This window comes from Dermacentor variabilis, chromosome 10 (genome assembly GCF_050947875.1).
Source record: "Dermacentor variabilis isolate Ectoservices chromosome 10, ASM5094787v1, whole genome shotgun sequence".
NCBI lineage: Eukaryota > Metazoa > Arthropoda > Arachnida > Ixodida > Ixodidae > Dermacentor > Dermacentor variabilis.
The window spans coordinates 27,761,464-27,788,527 of NC_134577.1; the positions used below are offsets into that span (position 1 = coordinate 27,761,464).

The 27,064-nt window shown below is 43.3% G+C and overlaps 1 protein-coding gene and 1 non-coding gene across 2 annotated transcripts; both read right to left on the bottom strand.

The window, feature by feature from the left end:
- Positions 1 to 2,903: 2,903 nt before the first annotated feature.
- On the bottom strand, positions 2,904 to 3,091 carry LOC142562622 (U2 spliceosomal RNA). The gene has a single exon (XR_012823946.1). It is a non-coding gene; the product is annotated as a U2 spliceosomal RNA (small nuclear RNA).
- Positions 3,092 to 3,460: 369 nt separating this feature from the next.
- LOC142559969 (neprilysin-1-like) lies at positions 3,461 to 27,063 on the bottom strand. The gene is made up of 20 exons (XM_075671687.1): positions 27,054 to 27,063; positions 25,910 to 26,071; positions 24,618 to 24,704; positions 21,722 to 21,921; positions 20,648 to 20,836; positions 18,977 to 19,063; positions 18,250 to 18,380; positions 15,985 to 16,207; positions 13,698 to 13,796; positions 11,857 to 11,934; positions 11,322 to 11,434; positions 10,925 to 10,986; positions 10,722 to 10,773; positions 9,887 to 9,954; positions 9,255 to 9,385; positions 9,137 to 9,202; positions 7,144 to 7,239; positions 6,961 to 7,034; positions 5,020 to 5,109; positions 3,461 to 3,839 (listed from the first exon to the last, which is right to left on the bottom strand). The coding sequence occupies exons 1-20, from the start codon at positions 27,061 to 27,063 to the stop codon at positions 3,836 to 3,838; spliced, it is 2,022 nt and encodes a 673-aa protein (XP_075527802.1). The 3' UTR covers positions 3,461 to 3,835.
- Between the last annotated feature and the right edge of the window lies 1 nt (position 27,064).

Below are 27,064 nucleotides of genomic sequence, written 5' to 3' on the forward strand. Positions count from 1 at the left end.
GAATTGTGTGGCGCGTTTATCGTTTATGCCAATTATCGATCTGTGAGACGCAAGTACTGCCGCGTGAGAGCTTCATGGCGCCTGCTGGTCCAGATGCTCTGCTCGGTTGTGGTGCTATGTCACGTTTTCCCAGTAATAATGGCTCGGATCGCAGGTGCTGTCCAGTGACCCCATTTCTCCGCCGCTATTCCTGACCTTCATTCTTTCTTACCTGGTCTGTTCCGTGACGAAGTTGGTGTGGGACCAGCCACACGCAAAATGCGTATCACCACCGAAGCTTTCCCTTTCTATTCCGAATTGGCTTCCCTCCCTCTAAATTCTATAAGAGTGGATGTTGCAACTCCTGTTTTTTTTAAATTTATAATTGATTTGTGACCGTTACTCCTATATTAGATGTGAGCCGCATTTAATTTTACTTGAGGTCATTCTTTGCGGGTGCTTGCGCGCTGTTCAGCACTGGCGTTTGCGCGTGGGGCCGGAGTTGTGCGCTGCTTGGCCTCCGGGACTGCGGGGCCGCGCACGCCTTGTGGGTAATGGGGATACACAATTATGCAAGCAATGTTCTGAAGCCTGTAACCTTTTTACTTCGTATCGACTTTCCTTATCTCCCTACACATTGTGTCTTTCATCCTATGTCTCTCGTCGATCGTTTAGGCTCCTCCTTTATTATTTTTTCCTAGTGGCTTGATTAACTACATTTTTGGGGCTATGGGTGACCGTAACCCCTGTTTATTTATGTTCTGTTGGCCCTTTTTTGCCCGTTATACCTTACGGTGGTGCGGGCTCACCCTCACATTTATTTTTATTTTATTTTATGTATAGACGGGAAACAAAAAACAGCTAAATAATTTCTTACTATTTGGGTTCATACCGTCGAAAATGTATGCCACCCATGCTTCTTCTATAGGTAATACGCAGTTCAATGTCATGTACTTGCAAATCTGTTCGTGAGTATTTTTGCTGTTCCTCTCAGGTCCTCACTGCCTTCAGTTTCGGTGGTGTCTGCGTGATTCTGTTCAGAAATACAAAATTATCTTTCTTTTTTCGCATTTGGGGCGTTGCTTCACAGTAACAGTTCTTGAAAATCGCTGAGTGGGATCTTTTTCTTTTTTAGCTTACAATGTAGTTGATTTTTTCTGGCTAGAATATACCTAGGCCTTAGCAGAGCTTTCACAAATTTCATGACGTCACAACGACCTGGTGCGAAAGCTTCCCGGTGGCGGCGCTATCCATTTTCTCGCTTTTGCGTCATTTTTGGCTAACCAAGCCTCTCATAATTGTTAAAACGTGGCTTGTTTGGTATCGTAGAAACATAACTACCTAATGCAGGCTGAAACATGTTTTTGTTTCGTTTTAGTGCGCTTTGAAAAATCCCAGAACAGCTAAGCACTTCTTATGAGTTGAGAACGCGAAAGCATTAGTGTCCGATTGAAGGTTGCTGAGCGGTCCTTCGACTTACGAACTCCTCCAGGGCAAGCGAGTGCGTGGCGACGCAGGGCGCGTTTTCATTTGGTCTTACCGAGGCGCACTTAGAACGTAGGCGAGAGCTCGCGTGGAAAAGCAACGCGCGGACAACGCAGGCTTTCGGAAACGAGAGCCACGGTGACGTGGCATCGCCGCGATACGCCCTCTCCCCTCACGCAACACCTGGCGCGTTAACGCTGCAGGAGGCGTGCCCTTTCGCCTGCTCTGCCCCGTCGAGCCGCCCTGGTGACGTGGCGTCGCAGCCAATGGGAAATTAGGCTCCGTTTCCCTCCTACATATCACCGACGCCGGCTTTACTTTTCAATGGGCCATTTGACACTGTCGCATCAAAAGCTTTATTTATCTAGCAAGGGTTCTTCTTTGTCCATGTGCAATTTCAGATTTCATGCGAGCACTAGCGTAGCATTAGATGAAGTGGGCCGACGGGCTTCAGATTTTTTTTCCGTTTTTTTTTTTGCGGAAATGCTGAATGACGCTACCTATATTTTAGATTGTCGGAGCCGGCCTTCCACCGTGCATTGTGCCCCTTGTTGCATCTATAGCTATCGTATATGTTCGCATGAAATTTTTTCTGTTTCCAGAAAATTGGCCTGTGAGATCACCCCACTGCAAATAACACTGACGTGAGCAAATGCACACTCCGATAACAAATGTGAACGGGACAGTTCCATATTCGCCATCCTTCATCTATACCTAGCGTCATATGTGCACAGCACTCCCAACTGTTCGTGGGAGTACTTAAAAGGGCAAAAAAGTCCGTGATAGGTGAGTTTGCTTTTCGAGTTCACCACTGGGTAGGCCGCCCTTTTTTTGTGTGGGGGGAGACCATGTTTTCTGGCGCCAATACTGTAAGCTTCGAAACAATAAATTGTGTCGAGAAATGCCGTTGAGTCATTTGCCGCAGAGAGAATATTTTGGAGTTTGATTCTTCGTACGGCGCCCTTGGCAAAAAAGAAAATTCAGTATGCCTGCTCTCATACATGTAATCCTTATACCATATAAAATACGTTTAGGTGGTGGCTTAAATGTGTTTTGATGACTTCGAAACTGACGGCGAGCGAAAACTGGGTGTAAACATCCTATATAGAACAGGCCGACTGCTATCGTGGCCTCCGCAGACCAGGTCTAAAGATGGCTGACGTCAACAGCCACTGAAAATTCTCGTCCGGATATCGGACAGTGCGAAGCTTGGGCGTGCCCAAGTGTTTTCACTGTGACCCGGCTAACTATATCTCAGTCTACAGGCGCAGGTCTGTAACGCATAGCAATAGCCTAAGGGTATATCTCGCTATGCCAATAGCTGATCTTTCACAGCGAAGCTGTTTACCTCTAACCACCGTATGCATCCCCCGTATGCGTTCCCAAGGGGGCGTGTCCTGGCCGGCTAACGTCCGTATCACGGCGTGTACGTAGACAGGAATGCGTGGACCGGTCCCGGACATAGTGCAATAACGGGCCTATCCGCAGCGGAGGAAAAGCAGGCTTGAAGTACTCCGCCAACTTCGAAAGAATAAGTTTGGCATCTTGGGTCCAAATAGAAACACATAGATTCAATGGTGTAAAATAGACACTATATATATATATATATATATATATATATATATATATATATATATATATATATATATATATATATATATATATATATATATATATATAAAGTGCACGTGGTGTAGCACGTTGGCCTTCATGCGCTTTATTTGTGTTAAATGCTGGTTCACGAATAATGAGAGGGGAAAGAGTGTGTCTACTGCGCACCGAGCACGTGGCCTGCGCTTCTATCACCCGCGTCGGAGATGCCGGCGCGGATGCGAGGGAGTTTGCGGCAGATACATGGGAGGTGCGGTGACCATGTCGGCGCTTGTGTCGGAGTAATGTGGTTCCGTATAAAAAAAATGTATGATTTCATAATGTGTGAAGCCCATGCATGCAGTCCACTTATGAAGCCTAAACAGCTTGGCTGGTAGTCTGTCGCCATATGAATGTTACGGCCCCATGAATGATTCTCTTCCTTGAAAGATTGGAGTTTAAATTACTCAGTGATTGAGCACGCTGAATGATTCTGCTGATTTCTTTTGCTTTGCCCGAATGGTTTTACTTTCATCTGTTCAATATGACTAAGAGCAGATTTTCCCACTGATAGAAACTTGACCTTATGGCTCATCCTCCAGAAGATATCGGTGACGTGATTAAAGGCATTAACATTACGAATGTGAACGCGACTTTTGAATACTAACACTCATTGATGACCTTAACGCATTCTTTGGGGAGCCTTGGCAGAATAACACGGTAGAGCTGCGGAAAGTTCGTGGCGTTCACTCCAGTTCTTTTTCCGTGTGGTATATCTCTGCTACCTAAAGGCAAAAAAAAATAATAGCACGCTGAAATTAGTGGTTTCATTAAACTGACCCGGGCAAATGTCAGTGTGGTATGAAAACAAGTTGAGAAAGAAGGGACATATCTCTGTTTTATGGTACAAAGGTGAGATGAATAAGCATGCTTGCGGTTCGAGAATTTCAAGAATGCAGTTGCCCACGAAGTAGTCGAAATTAAGTTGTGATATTAGCTTTTCGTTTATTTGAGCTTCCAACTTGGCTCACCAAAGGAGGTGAGCAGGGGCATAGGTATTTGCAATTTTTAAAACTAGTGGCCTGGTAGAATGAAAGCAAACACCTTGAATGTATGGTATTGGTGTGTTGCGAGTTCTCTCGTCTTAGTCTGATCATTTCTTGGGGGGAGGGGGGAGGTGAGGAGGAGAGCAATATATGGCAGAGGAGTATTCTAGTATTCTAGTATTGAAATAGTAGCCATAAGGCCCTCATAGGCTGCTAGATAAATATAATAATTAGCACTCTGCAACAGTTATCAACAGTTCGTGATCAACAGCAAAGAGAAATCTCAGCCTGCAGCCAACACTTCGACAAAGTGGCTTGTCTCGGGCAAGGCCAAAGTACTTTTCAGCAGCACTTACCTTGATGGACGCCACTATTGGGTAGACAAATACGAGTTATTTTGTCAAAAAGTTGGTTACAGGCTGATGCTTTCCAACATAAAGCAGGTTCGGTCACGAATGATCCCTTGAAGCCTCCATCTTCCTGTGACCAGTCGGCCAAGTCCGGCTCCAAATATCCGATGTTCATTGTTACAATTACCTGCACCCGCTTGTGAACTTTGTATACTGTAATATTATGTGGCGGGAGCTGTTTGAACCATTTCAGGTAAAAGTAAACCAAAGCCTGTTTATCTTAAGGACATGCAATTTATCGTGTCCATACATTGGGTCTGTGGCGCAATGTTTTCAAGCAAGCACTAATAAGCTATGAGCCTATCAGACATTTAAATGCTCCAGCTGCGTACCGTGTATGCATCATTCCTACGCATAATGGAAAATCAGTCAATCAGCAGTAATAATGGAAAGAAACTAAATGTTAAATAGAAGGTGGCATAACGAGGCGTAATTCTTTCAATGCAGTGCCAGAACATTCATTTGCAACATGACGGCAGTTGAAGTTGTCGCGCTACCACAAAACACACTTTTCTTGGGGCGGTGAATGCATTGATGTGCCTTGTCCACAGTCGAACGCCGATGAAAATTCCTCAAAGTTCCGCAGCGGAATGTTCACTCTGAAATGAAATGAAAAAAAGTGTGAATGAAAATTTTTAACTTCTACGTCGTCTGCATGCTTAGTTACGAGTGAAGGTCTCTGAGCACTAGTTTTGAATATTTTGGGTTGCGGAAGGGGAATGTATGCGTAGCAACCGTAATATCAGTTAAGACACGGTTAACCTTGCTAAAAACTTTCATATCTGCTTCAAAAAACCACTTAAAAAGTTCAACTGAAGATTGGTTCTCACCACTCATTTCTGTGTCGTTAACGGGTATGTTGGTTGCACTTCCCTATTACAAAGACGTTTAGTGAACTGGATACGTTATTTTTTAAATCTCTACTTTTATTTGCCTTTACCACATGGCCTTGACGTTAATCGTTCAACGTCCCGAGAGTACTAGTAGGGTAAACACCAGAAAGTCTCGCACATTTATCTATAACATGTTTCACATACTCTCCTTGCAGATTACACTGCATAGGCTGGCTGTTCTTTTTCCTGCCCACCTAAATAAACCACATTAAAGGATAATCTGACGGCACAAACAGCCCTACTGGCACGGAATAGCATGCTGCATTTGTACCATCGGGCATTTCATAGTTTATGCCCTTCACATATTATTTAAAATAACACTGTAAAGATTTTTTTTCTTTTATGCATCAAGAATTTCTACGTATTCGACTGGTGCCTATTAAAAAGATATCTCATCATATGTTTCTAGGTGTTGTATCCAACTGCGAACGTTGTGATTAAAACTATGCCAATTGAACAAATTAACATTTGACAGAAAACGTGAAGCAGCGGTCTCAAACAGTGTATCAAGGTTAGCAAGGGACGGCAAGCATCATTACTTGAGCAAATGCTACCTCAAAAATGGTGCCGCGGGAACTTTAAGGAAGAATTTTGTTGTCAAAACAAATCGTTCGCCTCACTGCGCAGATCACCGCTGCTGATAAAAATAAATAGGGGCCATGCTGTATTGCAGGCTCCATAAAATTCGTTAATTCTTTGTACAAGTTTAATATATAATTTACAGTTAACAATGCGCTGACATTGTGCAGCGCTTGGCGCAAATGCGAACAAGTTTATCTTAAAAAGGAATTAATAGCACTAATAAACTGCATGGATTTCAAGTCTCTCGCCTGTCCTTTGTTCCAGGGCTCACAAGTTGGCTCATGACATGATTGCGATAACTGCGGGCTTGCGTCGTCAAGGTTGCATGGCACTGTTAAATTTTGTAGCCACAACTTTAACAATTTCTCTTCATCTCTAGCTCAAAGAAAATGTTTCTCTGAATCTATCACTAAACGCTAGTCATCTTTTCTAAGACGGCACGGTGCTTCAGACACTTTCTATATGCATTCATGACACTTTCACCAAAATACGACAAGGTTTTGCATGCTTCTTTCACACTGAAGTAACATATGCTCGCGATGCCAGAAACGTAGGGGCCACAAGCACGGATGAACAAGAATAGTAATCAGTGCGTTTCTTTAATACCGCGGGCTAGTGGATTTCCCTTCTTCATTGTCTGTTATTATAAGGCCGTTATATTATTTTTATGAGGCTAGTCCTTTTCACCTATAGAGACGGGGCAGATTTCCCTACAGGGGGTGTATCGCCTTTGCAACCTCTTCAAATAGGTTGCACAACGATGAATACTGTAAGTTGAAAGAAACATTTTTTCCGTGTCTCCCGTATATATGACCAGTGAAATGCGACCGATGCTATGCTGCTCCGTTACAGTTGCCCAACGGCTGCTTATTCTGTTGTGCGCACTAATCCATAAAAGAAGTCCGGCTATTACATTAGCAAAGTAAACTTTTCGTGCAGTATGGGCTGTGTCGCCTCTTGAAGAACCAAACATACCTGTAGTTGCTTGGACTGTGAACATCTGTCATTATTATTGAATTTGCTTCTGTGCGCTCGGATGAACACCACACCTAGTAATTGAGCAGAAAGAAAGTTGTGTATAGGAGTTCAACAGGAAGTGAGCGAAATAATAACGATTAGGGCGCCTTGAAAGGCGCATTCCTAATGCTGTTGACCCACCAGTGCATAGGATATGAAGAAAATCTGTTCTGGAGAAAAGTTCTCAAGGCCTGGCATAATTTGCTCACCAGTAGACTCTGACATACGCTGGTAAGTCTGATAGAAAAACAAAACAAAAAGAAATGCTTACAACACAGCGGGTGCGAGTTCTCTGTAGCTTCAACTTCGGTGCACTGTGATGCCATTTTTTATTCGGCACTGTCTGGTGCGACAACTTCACTAGCTTGTTGTACTCTTCAAGGATATTTCAACAAGTTCAATACCTACTGGTGTGTCAAAAAGTTCAATAAATTGAAGTGGTATGATTTGTTCAGTTAAATTTCGTGTCAATCATGAAAAGATTTCGGCTATCACGTACACCGGAAACTGTTTATATACTTAGTTATATCGTTATGAGCACCTTGAAAAACGTTAGGTACACACTTTGTGGACATTGAAATAATTCTGTTCATTGTTTTAGAGACATGTAATGAAACTTTCGGAACAAACTGCTTTGGTTTTTAGGAATTCGGAACAGAACACCAGTCTTTAGCACAACGCTAGAACTCAGAAGGGGCGCTATAACGTAAAGCTATTCCAAACTTTTATATTCCGATTGTGCAATCAGCAATTCGACAATTGGTGCAAGGTTTCGCTGAAGATGAAAGCAAAGAGCGCTGGCGGTAGCACTTGCGCCGTCTCATAGAAGGCGAAGAAGATTGCACGTGCCATGAAACACACAAAAGGACCACAAAAAGAAAAGGACGAAGCTAGGGGCGCTATAACGTAAAACTATTCCAAACTTTTCAATCTCGATTCTGCAATCAGCCCTCCGCGATTGGTCAGAAACATTTTTGGGCCAGCCCCACTTCACCTGTCTTTCACGCGACGTCACTAAAACCGCAATAGCTCCCCATCTGATATGACGTGTACACACTGATTATGCTTGATTTGACAGAACAAAAGAAAAATAAGTATTTCGGATTCGACGCCTTTTCGCGGTTAGCCCTTGGCTATTGATCAAAAATTTTCGGGCTGCAGCCACTTCACCTGCCTGTAAGGCGACGTCACAAAACCGGAAAAACTTACCGCATCAAAGTGACGTGTACGCGTTAAAGAGGCATTAATATGCCGAACAAAACTTCTTTTTTTTTTGAATAGCCGCAGGCTGCCCCTTTCCGAAAGGAATAAAAGATGGCTTCCGCCGATCGCTCACGCACTGGCTACTCGCACCTGCCGGAGAGCACGGGTTTTTTGCGCGTAATAAAACTTTTTGCATGGCCGTGTAACGTTTCCGAGCAGTTGCGGCACGTTTAAGACCTCGTTCTCCCAACTCTTCTACGCTGAGGATCCCTTTTAGCGTAATTCTTAAGCTTCTGTTGCATGCCGCAGCGATTGTCGACGAGCCACCGTAAGCTAAGTAAGGGAAAGCGGACCAATCACAGACGCCGGCACCAGCCTCTTCATCCGATTATCAATTTTCACTGCAGTGGCTCGGCCCCATCGAATTCCTCTCCATTTCAGCGTGCCCCTTGCCTCTTGTGAGCCAATTAGATAAGACAAGGCGCTCAGTGTAGGCAATGTTATTAATTTTTAAAGCAAAGTGATCTCCTATGAATGAGGCGAGCGTTTGATTAGTCTGTTGAGACAATCCTGGGGGTGACCGCACGATGCTAGCGTCAGTGGTTACGCACATTTGACGTCGGGAGATTGGAATAAAAACATATTACAATCGTTTTACGTTATAGGGCCCCAGGTCAAAAGTACAGCTTCGGCATTATTGATGACATGGCAAGGAAAGCCGTTTCAGTAAAGAATTACGCAGTATGCTGAACAGATTATTATTTTAAAAAAGGAGGAGCTACAGGTAGAGGCGTGCGTGCTCAGTTCAGATGCGCCTACAAATAATTTCTCATGCTATATAACCAGTATTCTGGAGCGCGACTCCAAAAAGCCATTTTACTAGATATCCCAAAGACATGTGGAAAGGAACATGCCGCATTGATATACCTACCGCAAAGGCGACACGTACTCCTCCATTGTCCGCGATATTTTCTCCCACAGTGTTCTCTCCATGGACCTAAAAAGTGCCACATTTAGGTAAAAGAAATACCCATGTGAATAGCGCATACCGTCTCGTTGGTGACCGGATTGACCATGCTTCCGTATTGCTTGATGAAACATTCTTTCTTTTCGTTGAATTTCTGTTCCGTTTTGTTGCTCCACCAGTCGACAATGCGTCCTTCACCATCGTACTGAGAACCTTTGATCAAAAATATTGTTTAGAAAAATTCCGCCACCTACATTTCAATTTCACAAAGGTGCCGTTATGGACGGTGCGATCGTCAACTAGAACAACAAAAAGAACCTTGCATTGTCTAATGACCCACCAGAACATCCGCATGTCGCAGCGTTCGCTGTGTTACATTGGATCAGTCTCTCTGAACACCACTCCCCGATGAGTGGGAACACGTTTCTACAGCACATTTCTGGAGTCTCACTAAAAGTTATTGATGAATCTATCGTGTTCATATTTGCTGAAACCGCTGACGAGCAATGCTAACTTCGCACTGTGTTCATGTGGCAAGTATTTGAAAAATATCTTGTTGTACCACGTCAGCTATTGTTAAAACTAGTTAATGCTTGAGAACAGTAATAACTGCACCGTTTTACATTTCAAAAACGTTACAGCGAGAACGGCTTGTTGTCGAACTGGTCAACTTCTTTTGAAAGAATGCAGCTCTATGGGAAGAGGATTTCTCACCTTGATCATCATAGCCGTGCGTTATTTCGTGGCCAATGATTGACCCAATTGCTCCAAGGTTCACATATCTGCGTGAGTTAATGAGAACATACAAAAGATCATTTGACTTTTTAAGAAAGCAGGTGTTTTGCTGCAGGTTCGGGGTATCTGGAAACATTCTCGATGCAGGACATTGGTTGTGCGAAAATTAAAAAGGTATAAGGACATTCCAAGTGAGCTTTTCAACGTAATAGATTATTGTGCGAGCCTTATATGTAAAACCTTAGCAGTTACCTAGCATTTACATCGCCTTATACTCCCAAAAGCAATATTATTTGTTTTGACCGTGCCGAACACCAATCTAATATAGACAATATAGGCAATCAAAAACAAGTGCACAATAACCTAGCTTTGTCCTACAGTTATGAAATGCTGCATTTTCCATGGCTAACTGCGCTCATAAGCTGCAAGGTGAGTAGTCATTTTTTACAAAGCAACACCCTAATTCTTTTTTCTCTCTGAACTAACATGATTAAAAAAACACACTCCTGCTTCAGGGTTTTCAATCTGGTTGAAGAATGGGTAGTTCACTTGGAATCAGTCTTTCAATTTTGTGATGCCTTGCATGGACACTCTAACCCTCATTATGCAGAATTCTTTATGTATATGGGGAAATCAAACGAGCATATGTTGTGGTGGCAAAACATAGGTGCTGTGGAAGAACCTTTCGGCGCATATGAACGTAATAGTGTTTAAACGCAACCATACAAAAGGTCAAGTGCTGCATCTCACTATAAATAAAAAGTTCTTTTTTTTCAGGAGGCACCATCTTTATGAATAATCATGAATCACTTACTCTGGAAGGCCTTCTTGGAAGAAAGGTTCACGAAGTATACCTCCAGGTATGACTGTCCCATGTATAAGTGCAAATCATTAGTACCAACCCTTTTCCGTACACAACAGACCTTAATCAAACTGCACGCCAAGCATGTTCAGCATTCGTATATCCGCAAAGACAAGGCACCATGTTTCAAGAAAGATGGTTCAACTCGAACTTACTTATTTCATTTGTCTCAGGAGAGTAGTACGCATTTGCATCCTCTGCAGCGCCAATGCTCCATCTAGAAGACGGCACAAAAAACATGAGATGATATTAATTTGGTAAATCCTTGTCAGTGCAGTGGCCACTAACTGAAGACACCTTAAGCGTGCTCATTCACGTGGTGTTCTATAAATGTTGCTTACCCTGAAATTGCGGCATCGAATGATCAAAATGATTACAGAACACATGATTAAGACAGCACATCAAACTAATTGCAGTTACGGGACACCACTGCCCAATACATCCATTCGTATCCCATGATGCATTATTGTACCAACGCACGGTAGAGAACTACTGGCGACATCATATCGCAAGTAGACTGCTACCATACAAGAATCATCAAATAGCACACACTCATCTTTCTTGCGAATAGACTGCCGAAGTCGCCGCAGCATTCTTGCATAATCTGCTTGCTGAAATTTATTGGAGATCTCTAGAAAGTCTTCGTCTTTGCTTATTATGCCAACCTGAAAGATAATGTGTGAGAGAGCTTCTTAAGCAAAATTAATGAATTAAGAATGTTGCGTGCTTCTCTATGAAACACACAAAGAAGGCTAAGAAAATAATCTAATGCAACCATCAGCTCCCAAAACGAAATTGACAAAGCTAGAGCCACGAACAAAGTGTATTACATTGTCACTGAAATTATCAGAGATTACGGAGAATTTAGTTGCAACGTAGATTTTTGTCATCGCTAAGAAATTATTCGAATGCAAAAAGTTCCTTTCGAAATGGGGGAAAAATTTTTTTCAAACTGGTTCTTTAAGGGTCTTTTTTTTCACAGCGAAGATTCTACAGGAAACAAGTGGTCCAACTAAGAAACGCTGATTACCATATCATTGCACTTTTTTTGTGTGTAGATGAGAAATTGTTTCACGATGGCACTCACCTCGTTGTACTTGCTGTTGATATACTCATCGTTGAGGAACGTCTCAGGATAAGCAACCCTAGAGGTCATTTTCCACAGCTGCGATAGAGCCAAAATGAAAAGGAGCAGATAAAGTGTACTCATTCGGCTAGCTTTTCCGCATTTACAGAGTGAACTTACGAAGGGACAACCTGAAATAAATACACGCGTGCAGCATACTCGGAGCATAGTGGCTACATTCTGTGTCGATTACTTTCGGGAACATCACTTGCAGGGGCCTCGGGCACAGCGCCACCATTCCAGATAAACTCTAAGCTGTACCTTATTTCAGTGAAAGCATCACTGAAATTTAACAGCCAAGTGTCCATCCAATTACTTCGCTTGCTGCTTGCAAAAAATTATCACCTGTAGTATGTACATAAATTACTGTTACATGGATTGTTTTATCGTTTCTGTGTTTTGACTGGTTGAACGCGTTGATGGGTTTAGGTGGCCTATAGGACAGCAGAGGACAGAATAAGATATGTTCCTTGGGCACTCGCAGGACTTTTTGAGCATTTCAATGAGTAAGAGAGTACTTTTCTGAGGAACAGCAAATTCAACTGCAACAGCAACAAATATGTAGTAGGGTAATCTACCAAGGGAGTGCTAAACTTTAACTACTCGCATGACCTTAGTCCAAGAGGGGTTATTACGCGATTGGCGCTATATATAGAACTTAATATACGTTTCGAAATACGCACTTTTCAAGTATTCCATGTAAATGACTACTGAAGGGGCTCTACGGTGACATCTCGGTAATAAAGAGTGCGCTGTACAATATTTCAGAAATATTCACACGATTAGCAGTTACTTACCGTGATCCTAAATCTCTTCTCACCGGCATGGAGCAATCATTATAATGAAAATTTTTGTGTGGGTTTGAAAAATGTCTGACTTCTTGCACGCTGAGATGCCTTGAATTTACTCTTTACGTATTTACACCCAGAATGGTGGTTGTTTGTACCAAAGTTAATACCCTTACCCCTAAGGCCACGACAAAAAAACAATTGTGAAGGACAGTGAGCTCAAACCACACCTGCGCCCAAAGAGAACAGTATACGGAAGCTATACACTATATATTCTGACCTTCAGGTCAGTACTGAAATATTTAACACGTGAATTTCATAGCCATCGCTAATAGAGTTTGTTTCATGTAGTTTGCTTGTCGTCTGTCAGATCTATGGTGATGTTTACTTTGTAACACTTTGTGACATTTTTTTTGTAAGGTTGCTTTGGTTACTTCGCTGTCATTTGTACACGTCATCGCTCAAAACGTATCCCTTAAGGGTGACGTTACGAATTGGACAAATAAAGCACCTTTCCTGCGCTTATATTATTGTTAGAACACTTAGGATGCAGTGTAATTCTCGGTATTCTTCCCTCAAACATGAAGATATTGGCGCGCACACCAGCTCCGGTAGCAGGAACTAAAGCTTGTGTTATACCACAGTGGAAGGAATATTTACGTCCCCAAATAACACAGCAGCTATTGCACATAGCCCTGTACGGCCATGGTGCAGTGCTCTATTTTACCAACTGCGCCGGATTTTTAGTAAGAAACCGTTCGTACATAATTCTTATTCACGTATGCTTTCTTGTGTAAAATACGGGAGCATCCAGGTGTCTTTTATGCTCGTATCTATTTTTGACATTTTGTTTCGTACCCGTTTGGACGCGCAACCGTTATCCAATGAAATTGGACTCTTTTTCCGAAAGTATCCAAAGCTTTCGAAGGAGGTAGCGATCTCAAGAGAAATTCTAGACGCGAGTACTTCTTAAGCAGATGAAGAAACACAGGAAGCTTCAAAATCGATACCTACTTTTTCCCTGGCTTTTCGTCGCGTTTCTCCATCCATCCAGTCAATGTGTTGCAGGCGATCATAATAAGACAACCCAATCTCTCGCACCAGCCTCTGCCCCTAAAAAGCAACAAGATATCAGGTAAATGAAGTATATATCAAAACCAACTAATTTCTTTTAAGCCCTGCATGTTCCACAAATGGGAACGCCAATTATATAACACATTTCCAGCTTATCCACTCGCTGATTCGTGCTGAAACTTCGCAGATTGGTACTTTGCAGCTAGTTTTCTTTATTACAATGTTTCGAATTATTACTTTTCATTTTCATCCAGAGTATGTTCGACGTGCGAATCGTCTGCTGCGTCAGTTCGACAATTCGTTGTTCCGCTGCCACTGATCAATAGCGCCTTCTCTTACGGCTACGGCAAACACTTGGTATTCATCATAGCTTTGACAGAGAATGCGTTTATTTCACCGCGGCGGATCAGACTCCTGATGAGTGGCGTAGCTGGGGACGTCGAACTTATTCTTGACGGGTATCACGTTTACTCCCGCACGTGGAACTTATTCTGGTCGAAACAGCTAAGTAATGCGAGAAACAAACTACACTCACTGAAAAGTGGTAACATTTTTCTAAACTGCAGCTTGAACGAGTCAGTGCATGGTTTAGCTAGAAGAATATCATTTATTTAACGCCCTGTAACTCACAGCGAATGCAGAATACCAGCACAATGAGTAAACTAATCCGAGAGGATGTTTACGGACACGTGTCGTTCATCTGCGTCATAATTTTAGATCGTGTTTAGTGGTGTTCTTTGGTAAATGGTATGCTTATATGCTATATGACATCTGGTATAGGCGGGTTATATTTCCATACCATTCCCACTAAAGTTGCTCATCCTTGTCTTACATTCTTGACAAAGGATTCCCTGAGAATTTTGATGACAGCGTACAAACAAATATCATGGAACAAGACACAGGTGATGCATGCCTTTTATGTTATAACTTCACATACTCAACTATTAAGAGTGCGAAACAACAACAGAAAGCAGAAAATTATGGGATTTTTCGGTACTGCTCTGCACAATCTCCGGGATAGGTCCACGTAAGAGGCCGCGTTTCTACCAGGAAGCTCGCTTTCCTGCATAGCAATTGCCGCCAGCGTTTCCCAGTAAAAATTAAGGTTACGTAAGGTCCAGTTCCAGGGAAGCCTGAGAGTAGTCAGAGATCTTCCAATGCAATCGCGTTCTACTCTTAAAGGTGAGGCTTAATCGTCCTTCAATTTTTTCCCCTTCTTTAGGCCATATAGGTGCCCGCCTTTTTATCGGTGAACAGTTAGTTAGCAGGTCGCAGACACTGCCAAAATCTTCGTCATCCCTGGCTCCTGTTCACGATCTTTAATTAGGACGTGGTGTCTGGAGGCCACCCATTTTAATTTTTGTTGCCATACTAATTATATGGACACACCGTCGTCACCATCGGCGTCCCTGGCTCTTAGAAGTTCTGTGTAAAGTCAGAATGCGATATGACCATGCCTCGCGCTTCGTTTTGCTGAAGGGTCAGTAAAAACGTACGAGGGTAAGCCGAGGAGGATGGTGGTTTTATGCATGTCGTTCTGCCGCGTGCACAGTATTTGAGGTTACGTGATCAAGCGCGCGCAAGAGGAAGGGTGTGCAAATGAGCACGCACCTCCATTTCTACCCTGGCTGTGGCTGCGCATAAATGTCTGCATGGCTGAACGCATGCGCGCAGCCACATACCGTATCTTCTAGGTGATGTGCGGCAGGTACAAACGCTCTCCGAGCCTGTAGTGCTGGGCGCCTAATGAGCGCTGCCTTGCCACGCGCCTAATGTAGGAGGTCACCTGATCTCAGATGTCTGACACGCGTGGAAGCGAGAGCCAGCCCTAGGCGTTCGCTTCCCGAGGCCTGTACTCTTCATCACGACAGTGTTGTGACAGTGAATGCTTACGGTCATCTAAAGAAATCTGTCCTTGTTTCGCTGGGCCAAATTAACACCATGCTCGTTAATTCATTCGTAAGCGAATGTTTGCAGCAATTTATACAGCTGATCAAACTACGAAGCTACGTGTAGTTGTCTAATACTTCGCTGCTTTTTGGACATAGCTGCTGCTTTTTGTTGTTCTTGTTGTTGTCGTTGTCGATCGATCCTGACTCATCACTCTCGGCTCACTTGAGTTCGTCATTTTTTAAAATTAAGTCTGGTATTATCTGCAAATACTGCGTCTTGTTAGTACCCCTGTAGAACATTAGTTGCCTTGAGTAAAGCAAGTAGGCGCAGTTACCTCATTTTTCGCTTCTTTTGTCAATCGGTGCTCCGTGTAGAGTCGTCCGACGGTGTCCGTCATAATTCGCTCCACGTGGCCGACGCACTGCTTCCAGCGGGGCGCTTCATGGACACCCATCGCCATCTGGAGCATGCGTGCAACCAGTGCTGCAAACTCTTTGGACGCTAGCTGAAGTAGGTCGGTGACCTTCGTGAAACCGACGTAGTTGTACACCGTGTCACTGATCACGAAGAGGAAACGAGACCGAAAGATTAGCGGTAGCGCTTCATTGGCGGGTTACTTGAAATGCACAAGGTGTTATTGCGGTGCATTAGAGAGCCTTAGCACATCATTTGACCCTTTTACGAGGACGATCGCAGTACGGCTACGGTCCCGCTAAGCAGATGTTATCGATGAGGTCATTAATAGAGCGTTCCGCGTCGTCAACAATTGACTAAGGCAGCATGACCAACTCTGTGTTGTAGCGAGGTCTGGTAGGTTGAAATCAAGACAGTGGGAACGTATTGTTTTAGGCCGACCACACTCACATCAGACTGCTGGTCTCACTGATAACAATTATTGGCTGTTGGGGTGAAATGAAAGTATCAAGGGCTACTTAACAGCCATGGCTGGCTTTCCTGACCCGCCGCATTGTTACGCTACTCATGCAAAATCCACAATGCTAAATACAAGTGCTTGCCTGTGTACCTCTATGAAATGCGAAGCTTCGGAATGTGTGTACATGCGCATTTTCTAACCGCTGTCTTATAGCGTGTCCAGCCGTTTTTCGGGCTCTATACTGAAACTCCGCATAGCTAAATAAAGTGAACAATCATCCACAATTCGAACAAAAGGTTCTAGGTCAGTGATTCTAAAGGAACTCCACACCGGCCGCTACACTTGCACTCTTAATGTTTACGAGGTCTACGGGCCTACATGATAGGTTTTGAGAAGGTCACCTGCTATTACTGCATTGCGTACGCGGTATATTTTGCTCGTGCTTGACTCCTTTCATTTCACGCCGGCTTACGCCCTCTTTCCCTTTTTATCCATGGGCTACCAATTTTTCGCAGCCAACCAGAACTACCTCTCTCTAGCATCTCTGTATTTCTTTACATCACTTCTCTCTGTTATTATACTTTCAATCATCCCTGAAAGAAAACCCACCATAGCAGCGCCAAAATATTGGCATTTGTTTGTAGCAATGCCTCTCTCTATGAAACTAGCGCTTGATTCGAATTGCTGTGCGTAACACATGCGCACGTAACAAATTCAACTAGATATATGGCTTCGTGCGTACATTCAGAAGTAGCACACTTTGCTGTCTTTTTGCTTTTGCTTTTATTTTCCGATTGCCCGTTTAATTTTAACTGCAGAAGGAAAACATTGAAATACCTATTTATCTTGCTTTATAATTTCCGTGCTTCACTTTGTTTAAAAAAAAGACCGTGAACTGACACTTCCTCCTCAAGTGATGTTCTTATGAGTTTCAGGGGTCTTGGTTTTAAAAAATGGAGCTTTCTAAACGATCCCGCAACGCCATTGGACAGTATTATTCACGTAAGCAAATGCTTTCTGAAAGCGTGACCTTAATGAAAATGTCACTAAACCATAACTGTTAAGTTCTCAAGGAAGGTACGTTTTAACTTTCTCTACTCAGTCTAGTACCTTATTTTTGTGTTTTCTTTTTTTCACTCTTGTCACTTATTATTTTTGCAATATCTGTTGCATGATACTGGGTTAAAAGCTGGATTGAAAAGAGGTCTTCTTCCCCTGAGGTTCCGTTTCTCCACTCTATTGTTGTTGTTGTTGATCGTTCATTACACTCTGAGAATCGCAATCAAGTAGACATTCAGTCCCCTCATTTGATAACATCCGTGATGGTTCATATAGCGAATGTAACGTGGCATTTTGTTTATATCCCTCAATTGCAGACGTTATCTAAGCTATGACCATCGTCTTTCCAAAAGAGAAACAACTGTTCTCCTTTTAAACGCCATCCATTACATTTCCCAACAGCAAGAACCCTTACAGTGTCCATTCATTTGCAAGGCATACCTTAAAACTTTTCCTGCAGTAAAATAAGTAAATTTACTAGAGTCGGGACACCCCAACAGAGGTAACGCTATTATGCAAGGAGTAGCACTCTGTCATAATATGTTCAACTACCTGAGCCCGCATGCAGATTTAAGAGTGATAACACTTCAAAAAGCTCAGACGACATTTGATTAGCTGCGTTTCTTTGTGCCCATGTTCTCTACGGATTTGAAAGCAAGTACTCACAGGTCTGCTTGGAGGTAAACTTGCACGGTGGCGTTGACGGGTTGAATGGCGTTAACGACAATCTTTTCTTCCTTGGGAATTGTGATATTTACTTTGGCGAATTCATTCCCGATGACTTTGAGCAGATCAAGCTGCAAGAATGTTGAGATATTGTTCTAAAGGCTGTTCAGGGTGAATCAACAGGAATATTATTTCGCATATTTAGGTAATAAAACAACTTCCCGCAATATTTTTATCATGCTGATTTTATTTTTACCAAGGCTTAACGGTTGAACTACTGCATTGTTCTTCAGGATTATCAGCTTTTGTTTCTGTCCGAGTTTACTTTTATTTTTCAGGGGTACTGGGAAAACAAAGCAAGTAATCGCGTGTACTTACAATAATTTGACGTGGGCATTCCTTTAGCGTGTGCAATATATAATCAATTCGCTAACTGAAATTATTTGAGCCAAATGTGGCACGATTGGCGCTCTCTTCCATTTGCAGTTCTTATAAGCATTTCTTCTATTGCAAACGGAAGAATTGTGCTTTGTTTCCTTGTCCCGCCAACCGTTTTCCGGCAGTAATATTAGTTCGTTCCTTTATTCAAAAGCATATCGGTGTGCCGCTTTCAAGCATAGAAGCTGCATTCTATTTGTTTTTATTTGTTTTCTGCTGCATGAGGCATCGTATTCAATGTCCGGCTAAGAGCAAAACTGCAGCTCAAGTGAAAGTAAATGGCACTCACACCGAAAATTTCTCTCTGAAATTCTTCTATGGTGGCCTTTCGATAATTGTTCCTTGCTTGGCGCGTCTCTTCGGGCGGCTGTTGCACCTGTAATAAGCGTAAGATTAGTAACCTGTACTTGTCTTCAGCCGGCTAAAGTAATACGAGAAGCTAAAGAGATAATTTTCGTCCTTTTAAATGGAAACACAAGCGCATTACATGATCATATAGTCGTTACAATTTCTGTGAAATTTAGGCGAAATATATTAATTATGGTTCTTTTCTCTATATCTCGTCCCATCCTCGCTCATGCCATAATAGGCCAGATAGCCAGTCTTTCTAAATAAAACTCCTCCTTGTTTACGATGTTCCAAAGTACCCGAGGCCACAGTACGAAACTCTGTACAGTTTCAGACGGCCTGGTCCCGCGCGTTTTTATGTGCTGCATTCGAAGCGGTCACCACAATTGTTCATACATTCGTAGGAAATGTGTACTTCAGTCGTTCGAGCTGCCAGGACCCTTGATCGGTGGTAACGTTCAATTTCATCGTGCGATTCTTGCATTTGTCTGTTGTCTGTTCACGGCTATAGCTTACCGCATGCACGTCTGCCACCTTTGGTTGACAGAAAGGTCATAATAACTTGTTCGATTTGTGCAAGCTTAACGTTTCATTGGCAGTGTTACTCAAATGTTACCATTACCTAAATAATTGTTCAAGACATCAGCGCTCATGCGAGTATATAGTGAGCATACGGATGCCATATCATGTTAATATTGTACAAATTTTTGGATACTTCAAATAGACGTTTATTTGAATATTTCTATCTCGTTTACGATGTGTACCAATCTAGCATTTACCAACTGAAAACATCTGATTAGAGCTGCCGTCACACGATTTTTAACGGGGGAGTAGCTTGATAAAACCGCATGTGACGTTCTGTGTGTAACGAAAGCTACTACCCTGTGTGCTACCCCTTCTGTGTGCTACCGATGCTACTCTGCGTACGAAAGCTGCTCTGTGTGCTACAAATGCGCCTCACTTGGGTATGGTTGTGTAGAGGAAAGAAGCCATTGCTTTATGAGGTCTGTGTCGCGAACACAAATGTCACCGTTATCGAAACTAAATTTACCCTCTCGCTGAGCGTTCAGAGAGGCATTTCTCGGCCGTACGTTTATCAATCCGAGCGGGTGTAGTCAAGTGGTCGAGAGAACTCTGCTATGGTTGGTACAATACGTCAAAAACCTGTGCTTATCAAAGTTACATGGCTTACAAGTTTGGAACTTGAAGAACATTTTGACAATTGCTCGGCTACGGATCCCCCACATTCGTGGCGTCGGGCCCAGAAATGGCGCGAAGAGACTTTGGCTGTAAGAAATAGGAATGCCAAACCACCCCAACACCTTTGATTATGGCCGACCCAATAAGAATAGCTATGAAGTATTATCCCTAGATTATACTTTAGGACCCCTACCAGTTGTATAACAATTTAGGCATATCAGCCTTGTAAGGGGTGAATAAATGTCTCTTCTGTTTTAATTAAAGTCATTTTTATACCATAGTTCCCATACGCACTAAGCAGCACGCACAAGGCGTTTCACGTACCTACACCACTGCGGCTTCTTCCCCATTATAGCTTACTCAATTTATTTTTTTATAAAATGCACGAAAAGAACTTTTGAATATTTCGTACCGCGCGCAGTTCTGCCATGAATGACAGTGTCTTGTTGGCGTACGTTTCCAGCTGCTCGTCGGTGGCATTTGGTCTCAGCAGTCTCGCCGCAGTTTTCGTCACGCCGAAGAACGCATCGGCCAAGGTACTCACTAGGTTCATTGAACCATGAATGAGGGACTCGAGGCTATTTTCTCTTTTCTGGCCCAGCTGTGGCAAGAAAAGTAAGGTCAGTGCAAAATTGCGTAAATTAGTCAGATTGTCCGAATTGACATGCGAGTCCATCAACTGTTGGTTTCATCGGTCGATTGATAAAAGCTTGAGAACGGCAACTTCATGGATTTTGCGGTCTTCCAGAGCACATGCTTAAATGTTGAGCGATTCAATACGCTCTCTTTAACGGTGGGAAAAGCCGAGGATATACAGAGAACACGGCTCACACAAGCACCCATGATGAGAGGTACGACCTGGCGGAATCAGGCCAAATGGCTTTATGAAATGCAGGCTTGGTATCACCAAAGGGAATGTCCCTTCTTGATGATATCGTAATCCAGATAATCTCCATTCGAGAAACATTACATCTTTTTTCTTCTTCCCTGCAAGTATTACTAATTGTTTTGTCACGTACTAATTCTTCAACCAAAATATCTTAATAATTAGGTTTCTTGCCTGCATTGTTCCTCTTTCGCATTTTGTTTGGCATTGTGCGTGGCAATTTGCTATGTACACTTTAATATATTCTGCGTGAGATCTCAGTATTTAAAAAGAAATACTAAAATAAAATAAATCATGGCACCTACCCGAAAGAAACGTGGAGCAACTAAGGAAACAAGTACGAAATCTTATGAAAGCAAGCTTCCGAGTTTATGGAACATCCGCCGTAGTGTGCTGTAGTATCCTGCATAACACCTAACTTTCTAAAGGCTATCTATATGAATAGAGATGACTCGATAGCTAACTCCTTGGAGAGTGAGAGCGAATTAAGTGACAACTTCAAAAAATAAAATACTAATGATGACAATATCGGCAGAAATTCGCAAGGTGCAAGAACAGTAATGAGAAACAGGAATATTAATGAAAAGTAGGAGCGTGCACCTGAAGGATGTGGCGTGTCAGGTCATCCATGTCCTTGGCGACATCAACTGCAAAAAAAGATGCTAGCCCAGTCGTCTTTATCACGTCTTCAAGCTCTCCATGATCGTCGATGTCTTCACCGTCCAGAATTGGCCATCGTCCAAGTCCATTCGACTGCAGCAGTCGCCGAACGGCACTAAGGCTTTCTATTTCGTCGTTTCCTACGAACATACAAGGAGGAGCATTTCGCGAATAACGAACTGAATACATGAGGCGATAGAATCAAAGAAACGAGTCTAAACAGCTGGTGTGCTCATAGCCTTCGCACAACAGAAATAGTCTGAAAACATGACTGAAGTAAGACTGCGCAAAACGAAGTAAGTGGGCAGTAGATGTCAGGGGCACACTTGCAAGCATATTCTATGTCAAGAATTCGCAATATGTATTGTTAATGATGAATGACTATGAATTGTCCTTTTACTAAATGCGCATGGGTGGCTGCTGTTTTTGTGCAATCGCCGTATTCTTCATCGAAGATTGTACTTTGCTGCTTTCCGCGCAGTCATATACTTTTTAAGCGAGTTTGGTTGCATCTATCTATCTATCTATCTATCTATCTATCTATCTATCTATCTATCTATCTATCTATCTATCTATCTATCTATCTATCTATCTATCTGTCTGTCTGTCTGTCTGTCTGTCTGTCTATCTATCTATCTATGTATCTATCTATATCTATATCTATCTATCTATCTATCTATCTATCTATCTATCTATCTATCTATCTATCTATCTATCTATCTATCTATCTATCTATCTATCTATCTGTCTATCTGTTTGTCTGTCTGTCTGTCTGTCTGTCTATCTATCTATCTATCTATCTATCTATCTATCTATCTATCTATCTATCTATCTATCTATCTATCTATCTGTCTATCTATCTATCTATCTATCTATCTAATCTTCTTACGCCTACCCAGCGACCCAAGATGCTTGTCGGTGTTGCCATCATGGTCTTCCATCGTCGTCAGTCCAGCTTCATCATTCGACTTTGGCCATGCCGTCATTGTCACGTCAGCGTCGTTATGTCATCGTGTTCGTCTCATTGACGTCATGTCATCGTGGTCACGCTGCTTTCGTACGATCATCATCAATTCAGAAATGTCATCCAATTTTCCACAATTTGTTTAGCGCGAAACAACGGACACAAGAAAGACGAAAAGACAAGGCGCTTCTGTGAACTGACATCATTTTTTCCTTTCGTGCTAAACAATGTAATTAAGGATTCGCACCAAGTAGCCCGCCAACGCATTGTGCTGAGCTATCATCCATTCGTCTTCATGCCTTTGTCGATATATCGCATTTGTCTTTCCTGCAACGTCGTACCTTCATCTTCATTCTATCATAATAATGCTGTGCTCACTGAATTGTGATGACACCGCTTTTATGTTGCCATTGTCCTCATACAGCGGCTGTCATACTTTCGTTGTCATATAGTACTATACAGTCCTACAGTCCTATACTCGTCATGTATTGATTTTCATCCCGTTGATAGTGATGCCATCATGGTCGTTCCATCCTTGGTTTTCCATCTTTGTCGTTCGATTCTCGTCATGCCTTTGTCGTCATGGCTTCATCGCCAAACATTCGTCGTCATGCTGTCGTCATGCCCTTGTTGTCATACTGTCACCGTCATCGCACTATCATCGTGCCGTCGTCGTACTATTGCGATCATTTCAGAAATATCATCCAATTATCACCCTGCCGTCGTCATACTACCGCCTTTGTCCTTCCTTCGGCATCATTCCTTTTTTGCCATTACACATGAATTATGCTGTCGCGATTCATTCGCTCTTATGCATCGTTGTCATGCCATCGTCTTCATTACACCGTCGCCATGCACTCGTCGTCATACACCGGCTTTGATGCCGGCGTGGTAATGCCATTGTGGTCGTTGAGTTGCCGTCATTACAGCTTCATCATGAAATCGTCGTCATGCCATGGTAATCACGCCTTCGACATCAAGCCATTGTTGTCAAAGAGTCGTCGTAATGCACTCATCATGATCCCGTTGTGTTTCCGCCCTTCGCGCTGATATTTTTGTGCTATCGTCAACATTTAACAATACACATTCTTTTGCCATCATGCCGTCGTCGCCATTTCATGGATGTCATGCCTCCTCCGTCATTCCATTGCTGTCACACAGTTGTTTTCATGCCGTCATGCTCATGGTAATGGTCGACCCTGGAGAGCGAGGGTCATAAAAATGTAGGCCGATCCCGGAGGCGCCGTATGCCACATATAGCTAAAACAGTGATAATTTCAGGATGACCCCAACCGTGGTCTCAATAAGGCACCTCTGATGAACGGTTTGTCGCTGCATCGTTTGAATGCTAATCGCATTGACGCATACAGTCATCGCGAGATGCGCTCTGCCGTTCCTTTTTAAGCTTTTACACGACGAGGCATGACGGCATCACAGAAAGAAAATCTGCAGACACAACGCACATTTTGAAATTTATGTAAGGCGAACGTTTCGCGAAGTGCCTAGTCAAATGCTGTAAATTCGCCCACTTCATTTCTGCATCTCTGACGCAAAGCAAACCGACACCCATGCATATGCTCTCGCGCAGCCATACTACGCAATCAGACACATGTGGAAACCATCCCAAATACCTAGCTGGCGTCGGCACAACAGAAGTGTACGTCCGATTGTGGCCTAATGGTTAGAGCATCGGGATGCTTTGCTGAAGTACCAAGGCTAGGTTCCACCATCGGGCACGTATTTCTAACATTTTAAGTGATAGCTATTGAGCAGGACAGCAGCAGCACCCAGCATTCATGGTCAGGAGGGTTCTGGAGGGCATGCCGATAAAGCATCGATTTAAAAATTGGTTTTAGTTTACCATTCACTTACCGCTTTTCATGCATGCTTGATATGCAACCGCTGCTTTTTCCCTGGCGGTCCTGGCTTCAGGCACAACAGGGAGGTTTCCCAAAATTTCTGTCGACGGGTTGAAAACGGACACAAGGCAAATTGGAGATTGCTAATGGCTTGAAGCTTCAGCGACAGTTTTTACCTGGCAGTCAACCTGTAGTTATGATACCCAGAACGCATGCTATTAGCTGAGGATCAACTACACCCATTTATAGCTCTCATTATCGGCCTTACCGAATGTCTCCTAAAAGATTCTGCAACACAAAATTCGTGACACTTCACTGTCTGCTCTGACAATTAGTGATCTTCAAGACGACGCCCTTCTTGGTACAATCAACGCAGGTCAATTTCTGGAAGCCCATTGGTGTTAAAATCTCCTAGGAGCTGTCGAAAGCAACAAAGAATGTTCTCGCTTTGAAGAATAGGATCCTATGAATAGGAGTCTCGTTTTGCTGTGATCCTGCTCTTGTATTATGCGTACGTTCAGCTCACCACGGTACCAAGCCTACTTTTGTCCATTTCAGGGAAGCTTCTCCGGTGGTCTCGGGATATTTATGTCCTTCAAACACCCACTCCATTCTATACCTGTAAAATTAATAATATCACCCGAAACACGGGAAAGTAGACGCAAGATAAGCGCTCAATTGTCTTGTGTGTACGAAAGTTTGGTCTATATAATGTGTGCATCTACTTTACCTTCGAAATGTGTTTTAGGATTAAAAAAATTAAATTATGAGGTTTTACGTGCCAAAACCACTTTCTGATTATGAGGCATGCCGTAGTGGAGGACTCCGGAAATTTTGACCACCAGGGGTTCTTTAACGTGCACCTAAATCTAAGTACATGGGTGTTTTCGCATTTCGCCCCCGTCGAAATGCGGCCGCCGTGGCCGGGCTTCGATCTCGCGACCTCGTGCTCAACAGCCGAACACCATAGCCACTGAGCAACCGCGGCGGGTGTTTCAGGATTGCAGGAAGTAAACATTTGGTGCTATGAATACCGAACACTTATGAGGAAAATATCCTTCCGTTCGTTCCCATTTAGTCGATTACGTTGCCGAATTGGTGGCTGTATGATGTCGAAGAACAGGAGAAATTAAAGATCTTGAAGGCAAGTGCTAATAGTGCAGTGGACCTAACTGGAGTGGTGGTACTGATGATGACGATGGCTACTGAATTTTTGAACAGAAGTCCTTGGGACCTCAGTCTAAATTGAAGCAAACAATTGAACCACACAGAAGGTATACATATATACATATACGTAGTGCCTACCTCTTAAGTCCTGCTTCACTTTCAACGTTATCTCCACGAAAGAATTTGCGAATGGTGAGTCTTCAGGAATGGGGTGTGCATCTTTCCAGCCATTGCAAACGTAGGCGTAAAAATCATCGCAAGGGTCACTGCTACTGTTTATAGATGCCAAAATCAGTTCAGCTGCAAGAGACAAAAACGTTTTGGGGGAATTATTTGTGGCCCCTTTACCACAGCAGACACCCGCAGTACTAGGAGTGGCGCGGGCGAGCAGTACTGCCGCTCACCCGCTCCTCTCCTTCAACGAAAAATAAGGCTCAAATCTCAAGGGTGCTTCTGAAACAACGAAGACGCCGAGACATTTGGCGTATTAAAGGGAAGCTGAAAGGTTTTCCAGAAAAAATGAGTGAACATGTGTACATAATGGTTTTCAACCCTCTGAATTCGAATATCGTATCAAAATTGAGCGAAAGAAAGCGCAAATATATTTTACTTCGACGCAAAGTGCAGCAGCGGACACGCCCAGCTTGGTCGGGCGCCTCGTGACGTCAACTCTAGTGACCGACCGCTGCCGCTACACATGAAGCGCGGTGCCAGGTAGTTTCGTGCTGTAATGGAAAATTAAGAGGTAACGGAAAATTTAGAGAGACTGCGTTTTTCTGAGCAGTTCGGCGTTACTCCCTACATCTACGAGCCGATTGCGAAGAGCCGGCCTCTCGAAGAAGCAAACGATGCTGGTGCGAGCAGTTGTTTGTGAGCGCCCAATGAATTATTTCGATAATTTAGGGTAACATTTACGGCCTGTTCCAAGAAGACCAGTGCGAATGTGCACCTAAGGAGTATATGCACCACGTCGGGGTATGCACGGAGTTGCTAGGCATGAACGAGAACGTTTTCGCGCAGAAAACTCCATCTGCGGAAGCTAGGACACTGCCGTGACTGAGCTGCGGATCCGGTTGTGCGTAACGTGACGGTGTGCCCAATCGGCTTCGCCGTTTTCGCAGTGAAACGCACTGCACGTCCATGGAGACAGTTAAACATTTCACTAGTGGGCCGCGCCGGCGGCCTCAATCCCTGGACTATACGAACAGCGGCGGTGCCACGAAGAATGTATTTCGTGTGTCTGTTTAACTGCTACCACAAAAAGCTTTCCGAGTTCTCTTACTTTGCGGCATC

What these genes read in the sequence shown, in the direction of transcription:
- LOC142559969 (XM_075671687.1), bottom strand. An exon ending in GAGTACGTGTCGCCTTTGCG is followed by an intron (nt 7,240 to 9,136) that starts GTAGGTATATCA and finishes TTTTTCTATCAG; the next exon opens with ACTTACCAGCGTATGTCAGA. An exon ending in TCTTCATATCCTATGCACTG is followed by an intron (nt 7,035 to 7,143) that starts GTGGGTCAACAG and finishes CTCAATTACTAG; the next exon opens with GTGTGGTGTTCATCCGAGCG.